The 14,431-nt window shown below is 30.9% G+C and overlaps 1 protein-coding gene across 2 annotated transcripts; it reads left to right on the plus strand.

Moving 5' to 3' along the window:
- The first annotated feature begins 2,381 nt into the window (after positions 1-2,381).
- Positions 2,382-13,271, plus strand: LOC120071484 (tRNA synthetase beta subunit family protein). Of its 2 annotated transcripts, none has more exons than XM_039023796.2 (20): positions 2,382-2,746; positions 2,839-2,894; positions 3,004-3,101; positions 3,421-3,550; positions 3,638-3,753; positions 4,115-4,181; positions 4,532-4,573; positions 4,982-5,023; positions 5,447-5,523; positions 6,549-6,675; positions 6,763-6,930; positions 7,484-7,609; positions 7,713-7,814; positions 7,908-8,042; positions 8,238-8,312; positions 9,398-9,505; positions 9,947-10,042; positions 10,179-10,262; positions 10,360-10,454; positions 12,739-13,271. In XM_039023796.2, the coding sequence occupies exons 1-19, from the start codon at positions 2,689-2,691 to the stop codon at positions 10,426-10,428; spliced, it is 1,776 nt and encodes a 591-aa protein (XP_038879724.2). In that variant the 5' UTR covers positions 2,382-2,688; the 3' UTR covers positions 10,429-10,454; positions 12,739-13,271. The 2 variants fall into 2 exon arrangements, with proteins under 2 accessions (XP_038879724.2, XP_038879725.2); XM_039023797.2 differs by having other exon boundaries at positions 2,424-2,746; positions 2,844-2,894.
- The last annotated feature ends 1,160 nt before the right edge of the window (positions 13,272-14,431 follow it).

Consider the following 14,431-nt stretch of genomic DNA (forward strand, 5'->3'; position numbering starts at 1 on the left):
AATGGAAACTAGGTGAGTTTCTTCTTTCTATGGTTTTTCTAAAGAGAGATAATAGAGGATATTAAGTAAATAAAAAATAAAAAAATATATAAAGAGATTTGAGGATAAATTTTCTGTGGTTATTCTATTAAAATTGAAGATGACTAATATAAAAAAACATAGATACCGGGATAAGTACAAAAGGAGAGATATATGTGTCAACATGATACTGTACAGTGTTTTTTTTTTATATTTTTTATTTTAAAAAGTATAAAATTAATCACGAAATAAAGTTAAAAAATAATTTAAATACTATTGTCTAGCATTTAGTTTGGATTGATAAGAAACATAAGGCTGAGGATTAAAATAAATTTCTACTTTTTTTTTTACATACTAAAATAAAATTGAGAGTGGGAAATCCCTATCTTCCAATTTTGTCATTCATTTTTTTTAGAAAATATATATCATATCCTCAATTTTAATTATTTGTACATTTTCTTCACATTACTCAAATATATGTTTTTTTAATAACACGTCGTCTCTGAGGAAGGAAAGAGAACAAAAAGATATCGTTGGGTAGCAAAAAGACATGCCCCACATATAATTTAAAACGTACCTTTTCATTTCATAGAAGATGCATACCTTTTAAGTTTGTATTATTATTTATTTTTTAGGTTATTCTTTTTTCAATATAGATTTTTTTGGTAAATACAGTAAAATTTTATATTTTTTTCTTCAGAGTTAGAAAATTTTTAGTTGTGAACTCATGTGCACTTTTTTTTAATCAATTTTATAAAGTACATTCTTTTCTTTTTCTTTTTAAATGTTTGTTTATAGAATTATCTATATTTCGAGAAGTGCAATCAAATAATTATTCATGACATAATAATATAAAATAATAAATTATATTATTTTCGTCTATTTTTCTCATAAATTTTATTTTACAACTTTTATTTCAATTACATCACATGTAATAATAATTCTATTCATCTTATATTATTATTATTATTTCTCTTTCTTTATTTTTGTTCATGTCAAATATTTAAAATTTAAACTCAATTACAATTATGTTTATTAAAAAGTCTTACTTTTGCATTAAAATTATGTCTCAAAATTTTGTACCACGATTTTGTTATTTATATTTTGACTTGAATGAAGAATAAAGAGATACATTAAATTTTCATAAGTATAATATTTGTTTTTAAAGAGTATAATCATTATCAAATCACATATATTATACAAACTAGTTATTTTTATCTTTCAATTTTATTGAATAAATGATTTAAAATTATTTCATTTATAAGTTAATATAAAATTCTTGAAAAATTAAGAGTTACATAATATAATTTTTAATAGATATATCGTACAACAAACAATAAACATACAACTTTACATTCACGATAAATATGTTTTAGGTAATTTCTTTTTTACTTCATTTGATGACAATTATTTAATAACTGGACTCAAAGAAAAATAAAATCTCAATCAAAATTTAAATTTTATTATGGAAATCATGTCATAAACATTATAAACATTTTAAACTACGTGCATCACACATATATCTACCTAATATAAATAAATAGTGGAGGCTAAACTTTAAGCTCAATCATTAATTTTAATTTTAATTTTTTGTAACTAACCCAATTGCTAAAATAACCATGCATCTTAAGTTAAATTTGAGATTAGACTCACGTATTCAAAACATATATTAATGATCACTATCATAGATGCATCTGTGGTCATTACTTGAATTTATAGTCAGATTCTAAAAAGAAACACATATTTCTTAAAACTATATATATATATATATATATATATATATATATATATATATATATATATATGTTTTTGAAATTATGTATAGTTATTCAAATACAAGTGGGAATTGAATAACATGCAACTTATAGGTAGTGTTTATAAGATTATTTATTTATTTATTTTTTTAAAAAAGAACTAAAGATTAAATTATTATCAAATGAAGCTTAAAAAACTTATCTCTCTCTTTTAATTTGACTAAAAATTAAATTCTTTATGTTAGACACGAAAGATAAAAACAATTGAGCAAAAATTGAAAACTCATTTAGTGACCATTTAATGTCCCATTTCATAACCATTTTGTTCTTGGGTTTGGGTTTTTAAAAATCACCTATTTTCTCTTCATTTTTTTATGATTTGCATCTTTTAGGTAAATGGTTGAATTCTTAACTAAATTCCAAAATCAATAATAAGTTTTTAAAATTTATTTAGAGTCCATTTGAGTTTTAATTTTTAATTTTTAAAAATTAAGTCTATAAATATCCAAATACTTTTCCAAACTTTTTGAATATTTGGATTTTAATTTTTGGAACTTTTGAATGTTGAAATCTAATTTAATTTAATATGGATTAAAAATCTAAATTATTGACATAAGTTTGGAAGACCAAAATTTATATTTTCTAAAGATTGAATTCTTGTGATTTTTGAATAAAAAATTTAGTAAGAAGTTTGAGAAAAAATTAAAGGAAAAAAAGAAAAAGAAGAATAGGAAGCCCTAGCCTCCATCATCTTCTTCCTCTTCCTCTTGTAGCCGTCGACCACCCCGCCCCCTTCTGCTCAGTTTCTTCTTCGGCGACACTCCAGCGGCCACAGTCGTCAAGAAGCTACGACTGGAGGCAACACCCACGCGACGCCCAAATCTGGTTTTCCCGTCGTCCTTCTGAAAAGTCAACCATGCCGACCGTAAGCGTCGGAAGAGATCTTCTATTTGCTGCCATTGGAAGAACTTATAGTGAGCCTACAGTTTTACACTTGTCATTAAATCATGTAATTGCATTCTGTTAATTTATATATATTCTTTTCTGTTTCATTTTCATTTCTTAGCGCAGGAAGAGTTTGAAGAGTTGTGCTTTAGTTTTGGAATTGAGCTTGATGACGTTGTAAGTACCTTGCGTTGCTTGCGTTATCAGTTATTTTTGTTCGTTTATTCGTTACAACTATGATTTGGATGGGAATTTTCTTTTTCACTTTGGCTTGTTGGTTGTATAGACGACAGAGAAGGCGATCATTAGGAAAGAGAAGCATTTGGAAGAAGAAGCGGATGAAGATGAAGAAGTCATCTACAAGATTGAAGTCCCCGCTAACAGGTACATTTCTTTGTAATTTCTGATTGTTTTCACTTTTGTTCTCTGTGTGCTTATGTTTGAGATTGCTTTTAGGCATAATTTTTTGGTTATTCTTGTTTTGTAAGTTTGTAACACATCCGCGTGATCTTATTTTCTTCTAAAAGAAAGATGTTATCTGTTTGTAAATTTGCCTGCCATTGGGTTCTTTTTAAGTTTTTAATTTCTTTTTCCCAAAAATGAAATACCATTGTGAATATCATTGGAGATTATAAAACCATTTTAACGTTGTAATTGTAGGCATCTGGGACATAACTGGTAAACATACTTCATTGTTTTGTAGATACGATTTGCTCTGTCTTGAAGGGCTTGCTCAAGCACTGCGCATTTTTAATAAGCAGCAGGAGACACCCAGATACACATTAGCCAATATCAGCAAAGAATTGATGCATAAAATGCATGTAAAACCGGAGGTATGATTTCCATTTGATTATATAACTTATATTATTGCAAATGGTTTCTACTTATTTCTATTGGTCTGAAACTTTCAATTTTCACAGACTTCCTTGATCCGTCCTTACATCGTTTGTGCTGTTTTGAGAGACATGACTTTTGACGAAGCAATTTATGCTAGTTTTATCGATCTGCAAGAGAAACTTCATCAGAACATATGTCGGTAAGTTTGGATTGCAGTTATAGGTATCATGTGCAGCATGAGCTTCTCCTATTTCGTGCATCATTCTGATTTCCAACCAGTCACTGGAGATGTAAAGCTATGGACTCACAACTTATAAGTTGGATTGTTTTATCTTAGCGATTCTAGAAGGATATAGGATATGGAGTCCAAGTATGTAGCAATGAAGTTATTGTGTGATCATGTCATATTTATTCTTTGGCGGATCGGCAATTCCTTTGTTGATTATATTCTTTTTGCTAGGTCTGATTTTTAGATTGTACTTTTTGTTCTTCCTCTTTTTCTTGTTTATTTTATTTGCACGGTAAGAATTCTCTCAAGAATTTTGTTTACTTTGTTTTAGACGGAGAAGTCTTGTTGCCATTGGAACTCACGACCTGGATACACTTGAAGGGCCTTTCACCTATGAGGTGGGCTTTCCTTGTGCTCATATTCTTGGGAGAATATGTATTCTGTTTCTATCAGTTGGTCTAGTTGAATGTGCTGTGTAACATTATATCGGAAGGCCAAAAGACATTGTTTGTGTCTATTTACGACAGAACCCAGTTCCTGTAACATATCTGGAAAATTAATCTGTGAAGCCTCATCGTCGAAGTGTTTGTTGTGGGACAATAATGAATAACTAATGAAGGCTGCTGCTGTAGTGCAATACTATAGATTATGATCTCCTTCTCTCTCTTTCGTTAAATTCTGGTGGATACTTATTTGTTTCAGTGAATATAGTTCCTAATGTTGCCATTGCCTTCATCTTGCTTTTCAGGCTTTGCCACCAACAGCTATAAACTTTGTGCCACTGAAACAGGTAAAATCTATACTACCCCAAGAACAAGATTTTCCTTCTTTCTATCCGTTTTTAAGTTTGAACAACATGAGTATTTCAGATTTCCCATCAAGATCTTGGATGTCAACTGATTCTTCTTGCTTCCTTTTTTCCTTCCGCCGCATCCTTTGAAGGTCTTACTTTTGTGATTGAAATGACTAGAATATCTACTTCCTGAACCTTTTTAGAAGTGGTTCCGAAATAGCCTTAGTTGAAATGATTTTTTTTTTTTTTGTTAGAAGAGCTCTCCTTTGATGATTTCATTATGGGTGTTCTTAGGAGAATGGGATGCACTCTTATCTCTTCAACCTTTGACCTGTTTTAGTTTTAGACTACAAGATTGTAATGTTGTTTTGAATGAACTTTTCTCATCTTGTATATGTGATGCAGACAAAGAATTTCAGAGCTGATGAGCTAATGGAGTTCTATAAAGTAAGTGCCTCAATGAAAAAATATCTGTTCTTTCTGATATTCAGTCCTAGTAGATGTATTGGTGTGAACCAAGATTTTGAGCTCAGTTATTGAAGAATTCTTGTTTTATTTTATGAATCACAATCATAACAACCTAGGGACCCCTATTTAAAGGCTACAAACCAGCCTTTGATACTTAGCTAAGCAAGCCTTAAAACCCGTAACTAGTTAAGTAATAGCTCTTGGTAAAAGTAGAACTACGGAAAACTTAAAAGCAGAACAATATTAAATATTCAAAACAGAACCATATCGAACTAAGATGCTGAAACAGAAAACTAACAGAAAAATAAGCCACAAACTATGTCGTGTATGTTTATTAGATTTCCTGTTTCTGAAATTGATGTCGATATATTTTGATTCATGTTTTTCCATGCTCGTTTGCAGTCAGATTTGAAGCTGAGGAAGTACTTGCCCATAATAGAAAAATCACCTGTATATCCCATTTTGTATGATCGCAACAGGTATGCTACCACTACATTTTCTTATGTTTGGACTAGTTATAGATATTCTAGAACTTAATTGGTTGGGTTTACATGTTCTTACGGAAAACACGTGCATTTTATAGTTTTTCATTTGTAGTCAATTTTCTTTCTTTTGTTGACAAATGTTATAGTTTCTTTTGGGACTTCCGGAGTAAGTAAACAATTTCCCATGGTTATTATATTTTCTTATCGCCATATTTTGTTTGGTGCCAGTTCTTTCCTTATCTTCTTTTTGGGGTGGGAAGGGGGTGTAATAAACGGCATCAATTGATCCTTTCTAGAACACCATTGTGACTCAAGAACCAACAGAGTTTCTCATTTCTTATTTTTTGTTTCCCATTTTTCTCATTGTATGCAACAGTCATTTGTGATTTTAATGCTTGATTGTTGCTGATGCCTATGTTGTGTGGACATGCTTCTATAATGAGTTTGGCTTTGATTTGGCTAGATAGCATGGTTGTAGCCTGTAGGGAAATGATCAAGGAGTTCCTTACCCTTCCTTTAGGGAGAAACGATAGTTTTTATGGCAAGCGGAGGTGTCTTCAATCTTGTGGGGTCTTTGTGAGAGAGAACGGGAAAAAGTTTAATCCTTTTAATGTTTGGTCCCTCGTTAGATTCCAAGTTTCTTTGTGGGATTTAGTACTAAGATTTTTTTTTTGTTTTTTTAGTTATCCTGTTAGTTTTATTTTGCTTCATTGGAGACCCTTCTAGTAGGATGTCTTCATTTTTTTTGGTTCGGGGGGGGTTATATTTTTTTATGCCATTATATTCTTTCATTTTTTCTCAATGAAAGCTTGATTATTCGTCAAAGAAAACAAATTGCTGTTGAACTTGTAGTAGGATTCTACTATGATGGTTTTGCAAGTTAAAAACTCATTAAAATTTTCCTACTTTTTTGGTGAAAAGGAATTGTCTTTTCCTTTTTCCTTTTTTTTAATAAATTGAAAACTGTTCTAACATAAAAAATATCACTTTTTGAAACAAGTTGAGCTCCTTGCTTGCAGAACTGTTTTGTCTTTGCCACCAATTATCAATGGTGCGCATTCAGCTATTACTTTGAAGACAAAGAATGTGTTTATTGAATGCACCGCGACTGATCTGACAAAGGCAAATATTGTCTTGAATACTATGGTAAGAAATTTTTATGTTGTGGAAGAATTTATTTGGTGATGTAAAGTAAGCTCTAATTGTTGGATTTTATCTTTTTATCTTCTTTAGGTAACTATGTTTTCAACGCTGTGCAAAAAGAAATTTGAAATTGAACCAGTTGAAGTGATATATCCGGATGGCAGGTCGTGTATTTATCCAGAAATATCTCACTACAATATGGAAGTTTCTCTGTCTTATATCAATAAATGTATTGGAGTCTCATTGGAGACAGAAGAGGTAGTTGTATAAGCTTATTAATGAATGATGTATATATCTTCTGTCAGTTACTTCAAAATTTTCGTTGAGAAAGATTACTGCTGTTATTTATTTTCAAATTTCATTTTTAGCCCCATAGTTGACTTAACTCTGCTTCAGTGACGTCTTATATCAGAATGGGGACTTATGTTAGAATCAGTAATTTATGATCTCTTTGCAACTATGTTTCCTCTAGGCTTGAGTTTATCATATATATATATATATATATATATTGTGCTGAAGTTTTCCTCTAGGCTCGTGTTTATCATTTTACTTGGCTTGGTGCAAATGCAAAGCAAACTATAAAGTCTTATAAGATAATGTTAGGTTGTTCAACATAATCATGATGGTTCAATTTTCTTTGTTTTTTACCCAAAGAACTAAAAAATAAATTTTCAGCTATAGCATGCCTTCAATTGAAGGTTAGTGTATGTTCCAATTCTAAGCACGTGCAAAATGAGGGGAAATGATAATTAGGTATATAGGTTCAATGGAATGACTATGGCATGGCTTGTGATATTTTACAATTTTCCAGGTTATCAGTTTGTTAAATAGGATGCAATTGCACGCTGAACAGTCAGTATCTGGTGACAAGTCTAGTATAAATGTATCTGTGCCCCCAACAAGAAGTGATGTGCTTCACCCATGTGATGTAATGGAGGTAAAAATAGTAAATAGGAGATAATCTTGTGAATACATGTGTATACATACTTCCTATGCACCTTGCTAATAGTTTTTGATCATGCAAATTTATTCTTTTCTAGGATGTTGCTATTGCTTATGGGTATAATAACATCCCAAAGAGTAAACCAGCATCTTTGCAGCCTCTACCATTAAATGAGTTCAGTGACCTAATTAGAGGAGAGGTACATATTAGTAATCATTCATTTTCCTCTATATGCTCCGTATGTGTAACTTTTCTTGCTTACCATTTGTTATATTCACTCTTTTTTTTTTAGATTGCAATGAGTGGGTTCACGGAGGTACTTACGTGGATCCTATGTTCTTATAAAGAGAACTTTGCCATGTTAAAGCGTGAAGATGATAAATCTACTGCTGTTATCATTGGAAATCCCCGTTCAACTGATTTTGAGGTTTGTAAATCCCATCTGGTTTTTTGATCAACTTGGGAAACCGATCTAAATATGACACATGCTAGAAATTTCTTGAATTATGTATGCTTTCAAAGGCATTTGAAATGAGGATCACCCATAACATTCGAAATAATGTATCCTTAAACAAACATTTGGTAATTATTATAAAGTTTTGCACTGTTTCAACATTGCCAGGTTGTACGAACCAGTCTTATGCCCGGTCTTTTGAAAATTGTTGGACATAACAAGGATCACCCAAAGCCCATAAAGGTACATGTTTCAATTTTCCTTTGACTATTCATTTTTCTTTTTACAACATTAAGGTGCAAATCTTTGTTAACAGTGGTCGTTTGTGATAAAAATATTGGTAGAGATGTGGGATCAATACACATGGTTGTTTAAGCGTATAGTTTACAAGTGGCAATTATACTAAGTTAAGACTTAAGAGTATGAAATTTACATGATAGTTATTGCATTTTGATGTTGCCTGTGGATTGCTGTCCTGCTATGGACGCGATAGTTGGTCAGGTGCTATGAAATATGCTAATACTCAATTGTTCTTGGGTCAGAATCATAGAGTTCAATTGTCATGGTGAGTTGAGTTGTGACTGTTATGTTGATTTAACCTCTAAATGACAACGAGGACCTGAAAGAGTAGGAAAGTTTTACATTTTAGATTTCCCAGTCGAGAAGGTCACTTCTTGGAGAAGAAAAGTTTTCATTATTCCTATATGATCTCAAACAGTTCTTTGTTATTCTATGTTCTATTCTATTCATTGGTTATTGATTTCTGATGTAATATTATTACTTCATTATTACAGTTTGAACAGTTCTTTTTATTAGGTCTTTAGAGCCGAAGCTGAATTACTTGATAAAATGGGTCTCTTTGTCTTCATTATTCCTATATGTTCGATTCGTTGGTTATTGATTTCTGATGTATGCTGGTAAGTGGTAGAAATTTTATATAGGTTCTGAGGAAGAGGAGGTTTGGCTTTTCCTTGTTTGTGTGGTTCTTGTACTCCTTTGTACCTTTATGCTTATTGAGTCTATTTTCTGAAGAAAAGGAGGATTTAAGAGTTTCCCTAGTTGGATAGGCATTCTTTAATGTCTTGGGAAGATTTTTATGTGTAGTCTATTTTTTCAATTATTCGTACTTTGTATGTTATCTTATAAAGATGTGTTCCGTGCTATCACTCAAGGTGCAGGTAGGCTCGCGACACACATGGTTATTTTAAATTCAATGATGTATTATCTGTTTATTAAGCTATTCTATGACTATAATTTTCAAAGGCTTGTTTGTGATAAAGTTAACTTGAAAAAAGCTTAGAAAGTTAAATTGTCTGTCAACTTTCTAGATATTTGAAGTTGGTGATGTAACATTGCTGGATGATGCAAAAGATGTTGGCGCAAGAAATCATCGTCATCTTGCTGCTCTATATTGCGGTGCCAATTCTGGATTTGAAGTAAGAATCTAAACAGAAGTCAATTGTTTTTTAAATTTACTATTATTTACCGTCGTTATCTAACATCTAAACACGTATTATTTTATGTCTGTGCAAAAAAGTTGGTGAATATGTTATAAAACGAATAGAATGTTGCAAGAATGATTAAGTAAAGAAACAGGGAAATTTTGATGAATTAGACTGAGCTACATTTTCTAATGATGTATAATTTCTAAAATATATACCGTAAGAGCTCCCCTTATCTTTTAAACTTTTAGCGTTGGATGAGAGTTTCCCTTTTTGTATGCCCGAATATATTGCATTTTCTATGTCATACACTATACATTATTTTCTAAAGAAACAAATTGTTCTTATAAACCATTTTTTTATGTGGTCATCTTTCTCTAGTGGTAATTTATGTTACTTTTTTTTTTAATCATTTTATATTATTTGATTTTTCAGTTGATTCATGGTTTGGTCGACCGAATTATGGAAGTCGTGGGAACTCCTTTTGTTTCAGTTGGTGATGAAAGTGGGTATTACATAAAATCTTCAAATGTAAGTGGATTATTCCTATCCAAATAAAAAAAAGTGGATTATTCTGTGCATATGCTTTATTTCATAGTAGGTTATAAATGGGAAACTTAGAATTGACTCTGCTTCTTGACCTGGATTGTGTTTATATGTCGTGCAGAACCCAGAGTTTCTTACTGGTAGACAAGCTCACATCATTTATCAAGGAAAGAAAATTGGCACGTTCGGCATTGTTCATCCTGAGGTAGCGACACCTCTTGGGAATAATATACATATCTTGCTTGTGTCATATAGTTGGTATTTGTACGGTACTACTAATGATGTCTCTCGTTTGACCTCAGGTTTTGGATAACTTCGACATTCCCGATCCATGTTCCTTCGTTGAAATTAACATTGAGAGCTTTTTGTAGTATTCATTCCATAGACGATGAGACGAGTAAGTAAACTTTGGGCTTCATTTTTATTTTTATTTTTTTGGGATAAGACACTTCATTTTTTTTCAATTTTTTTTGTTTTCTTATTCAATTTAATGGGGAGTCGGAGATAAATTGCAATATAGGACTTGAGACGTTTCGTGGATCGAGCTTTGGATAAATAAAAGAATGTGGAGTTTATGGTGTTTAGGGGTGTTCACGCGGATTGGGGCCCAAACCGAACTGAACCGCAATTTCTAAAAAGTGTATTTTCTAAAACCGAACCGAACCGCATGTTCGATTCGGTTTCACAGTTTTTTTCGTTTTTTGTTTTTGTAAATTTTGTGTTTTTTCATATTTTCTAAATTACAAGGGGTTTGGTTTAGTTTGGTTTTAGAGTTTTTTTGTTTTTTGTTTTTAAATTTTTTATGCTTTTTCATATTTTCTAAATTTTATATATATATGTATTAAAAAAGCGGTTCGGTTCGTTTTCAAATCGGTTTTCAGATTTGAAACCAAATCGAACCGCAATAATTCGGTTTGAAAATATATCAAACCAAATCACATTAATTCGGTTTGGTTCGGTTTAGCATTCGGTTCGGTTCTAGCGGTTTCAATGATCAACCCTAATGGTGTTTACCGTTTATCTTTGATCTGGTAAATTGAAAAGCCTTTTTCATAATCTTTCTATCAATACCTTTCTTTGGAGTTAAGAAGCATAGACAGGGATACAAATATGGATACGGATACAAGATACGGATACGATACGATACAACGATATGCCAATTTCTAAAAAACTAAGATACAGATACGTTAAAAATACGTTATCATATGTGTGTGTGTATATATATATATATGATGATGATGATGATGATGATGATGATGATTGAAGGATGAAGGGGGAGTGTGAATCATGATTTAGATAGTGAGAGAGAAGAGAATAATTAAGATTTAATTATGTTTCGGATTTTTTCTTTTTTCTTTTTATGTTTTTATCATTTTAAATTTATTTTGATTTGGATTGCTCAATTTAAGTGGACTTCTATGTTTGAGAGTGATTTTAAAATGGTTAAAATCACTTTTGGCATTTTCAAAATCACCGTGAACATGTTTAATCCTTCAAAACTAATTTTGATGATATAGAAATTGCATTTAAAAGTGTAAAATTGAAAACCAAATTAATTTCAGGTAATTAAAGTGTATTTTTGAGTGATTCTAAAATGAAAAAGGTGATTTTTATGATTTTAAAATCATTTCGAAACACAAATAAAATGAGTTGTGGGTTGAACTTTTTAAGTGATTGAGCTTAAATTTGAAAAAAGAAAAAAAAGACCCAGCATATCCCTTCACGTATTTGGAATACACATCTGAAAATTAAAAAAAAAATTTAAAAATCAGATACTTCAGATCACGTATTAGACATGTATTTGGATGTATCCATATCTGATGTGTATCTGATATCAATTCTCTGCACAACTATAAGTATTTGTGCATCCTTGCTTTGAAGTCTTGTACCCTTTAGCGGAAGTGATCTATTTCTCTAATGTTGAAAAGAACATCAAATTACTTTTAAGGGAGGATTTATTTATGTATATATATATTAAGGAAGCAGCCTCCTTATTAAGATAATAAAATGAGACTAATACTCAAAATGTAATAAAGATACATTGAGCAACAAAGCATACAGATCCAGAGGTGCATCCTGATATTTCAACTAGGTTGACATTCATTTAACACCATCATTATATCCAAACAACTAATAATCAATCTAGTACAGGTAATAAACGAACGAACCAAAAAAACGAAGTGTCCAAAAGTATCACAGCAAATGAGGAAAGAGCACCAAAAATCCTATTGTACCAGAAACTAAGCAATACAATGAAACATTCTACCAGAGTCCATGAAACAAGAAGTTCCTAAAGTGCTGGAAAAATAAATGCCGCCAATTCAGACTTAAATCTTGTATTGAGAACTCTGCAAAATATTTGGAAAGTGTGTACCAAGAAGAGGCATTGAGCTGGGCTATAGAGTAGTTAGGAAATGTTAGAGGGAGAGAGAGAGGAGGGAAGATGGAGTATCTTCAATAAATGTGTAAATTTCAAATACTAAATATTGTTAGATTCGGTGGAGTTGAGTTATTTAACTGACACTGAAGTCTGATAGGTCAAAACACCTCAAAGTTTGTTATTGCAACTGAACTAAACTGTTATTTTTTGCTTTATTTTACTGGTTTTCTCTTCAAAATTTAAACTATGAAGTTACTTTTGGTTTCTCGCTGAAGTGGCTATGCTTTTCTGGTTGCTGCAGGTTTCTGGTTTTTCCTCGACTAAGTCTCAGAATATTCTTCCAAACACCATATGCATGCCGTGTTTCGAGAAGTCGAAGGCCCTCTCGTTTCAACTTTTAAGCTCTCATCTAAAGAACCACACTAGAAACTTTGGCCATTTGTGGTGCAATTGTATGCCAAAACGTCAGTTCAACCAACTGTACTCTCCATGAAAGTTTTAACATCTATTGACATGATTTCAGGCGGACTAATTTTTGGTATTTAATATACACGGCTTTTTATTCTTCAGTCTTTTTTCATCAATGGTTCGTTTTATATAGTTTCGGGTTCAGGAGTCATGATTAGGCAAATTAATAAACAATTTGGGTTTTTAAAGGCTGAATTCACTTGTGATCTTGTAAGAGTTAGTTCAGTGGGTTTCTTATGGAAATATGTATTTTTAACTTTAGTTTCAGTTTGGATCTTTTAGTCACTATCTTGCAGCTCTCTGTAAAACTCATTTCATTGCCCAATTTGTTGTTATTTTGAATTTCATAGGTACATTTCCATCGTATAGAGTTGCTATACATCTTGCATTTACATTCACTTTTTGTTCGTTGGATATCTTACAATCTATTTTGCAGCTCATGCGGTTTGTCATGTGTGTTTTGAGAATGAGGTTAAATCTATAGTTTTATTGTAGCCAATTGATCAATAAGATCTAGGGAAATAATTATTCAATAAAGCTATTGCAATATAGTCTTAGATCTTATGTTATTTATTGATTATATTGACAAAATGATTCACTTTGGATTACATTATAATTACTTAATCCTGAATGTGATCTTTCGATTAGATGATTATTGATATCAAGGTTTCAATGCGATTCTGCATGCAATCCCACAACATTTCTACGTAATTTTCAAAGTTTGGTTGGAAAACACTCTTGGTTCTTCAGCTTTTATGAAAACAACAATTTGATTTCTAAATCTTAAGCTTTGTTTGGTTACCATTTTGTTTTTGAAAATTAAGTCTATGGATGTTACTTCCATCTTTAATTTTCTCTTTATTTGTTTTTTTTTTAAATTAAGTTTATAGACGTCTAATTTTTAAAATAAAAAACAAAAATTCAAATGGTTACTAAATGGGTCTCAGTTGTCAACTATTTAAGCCTTGTATTTTTAATTTTGTAGCAATTTATTTCCTAAACTTTAAAAGTAACGATTTAGTTTATGCACTATAAATTTTAAATTTATCGGTTTATCAATCAACACGGATAATAAATTTTATTAAATCATATTAGTAATTTTCTCTTTAATGATTGAATCATAAAAAATTGTAAGGTACCTAATGACTAAATTGCTACAAACTAGAATTTAGGGATTAAATTGTTATTTTCATGGAAGTTTGGAGGTCAAAATTTTACTAAACCTTTATAAATGTCTATATCTCCTGAAATAGCCTAGAAATTCTAATTTTAGCTTGAAACTATACAACCTGAGGGAAGATTAAAAAAAAAAAAAGCCAGAAACAGACCATAGAACCTCTGCAAACGTTTGTCTCCAAGAATTAGAAAAAGAAAAAAAAAAAACACTAAAGAATTTAAAAGGTAGTTTGATATATAAATTGTAATATTAATAAAGGAAAATCTTTTAGCTTCCATAGTAATATTCTATGTTCTTGCTAGAATTTTTTTCATATATAGTTATCAATGTTATCTAACCTTACATCATT

Source organism: Benincasa hispida, chromosome 2 (assembly GCF_027475165.1).
Source record: "Benincasa hispida cultivar pf3 chromosome 2, pf3_genome.v1.1, whole genome shotgun sequence".
Lineage (NCBI taxonomy): Eukaryota > Viridiplantae > Streptophyta > Magnoliopsida > Cucurbitales > Cucurbitaceae > Benincasa > Benincasa hispida.

Bases quoted from the DNA above. Each gene is read 5' to 3' on its own strand.
- LOC120071484 (XM_039023796.2), top strand. From the start codon at position 2,689: ATGCCGACCGTAAGCGTCGGAAGAGATCTTCTATTTGCTGCCATTGGA. The intron at 3,754-4,114 runs GTAAGTTTGGAT...ACTTTGTTTTAG, and splicing joins CTTCATCAGAACATATGTCG to ACGGAGAAGTCTTGTTGCCA. The intron at 7,815-7,907 runs GTACATATTAGT...TTTTTTTTTTAG, and splicing joins GTGACCTAATTAGAGGAGAG to ATTGCAATGAGTGGGTTCAC.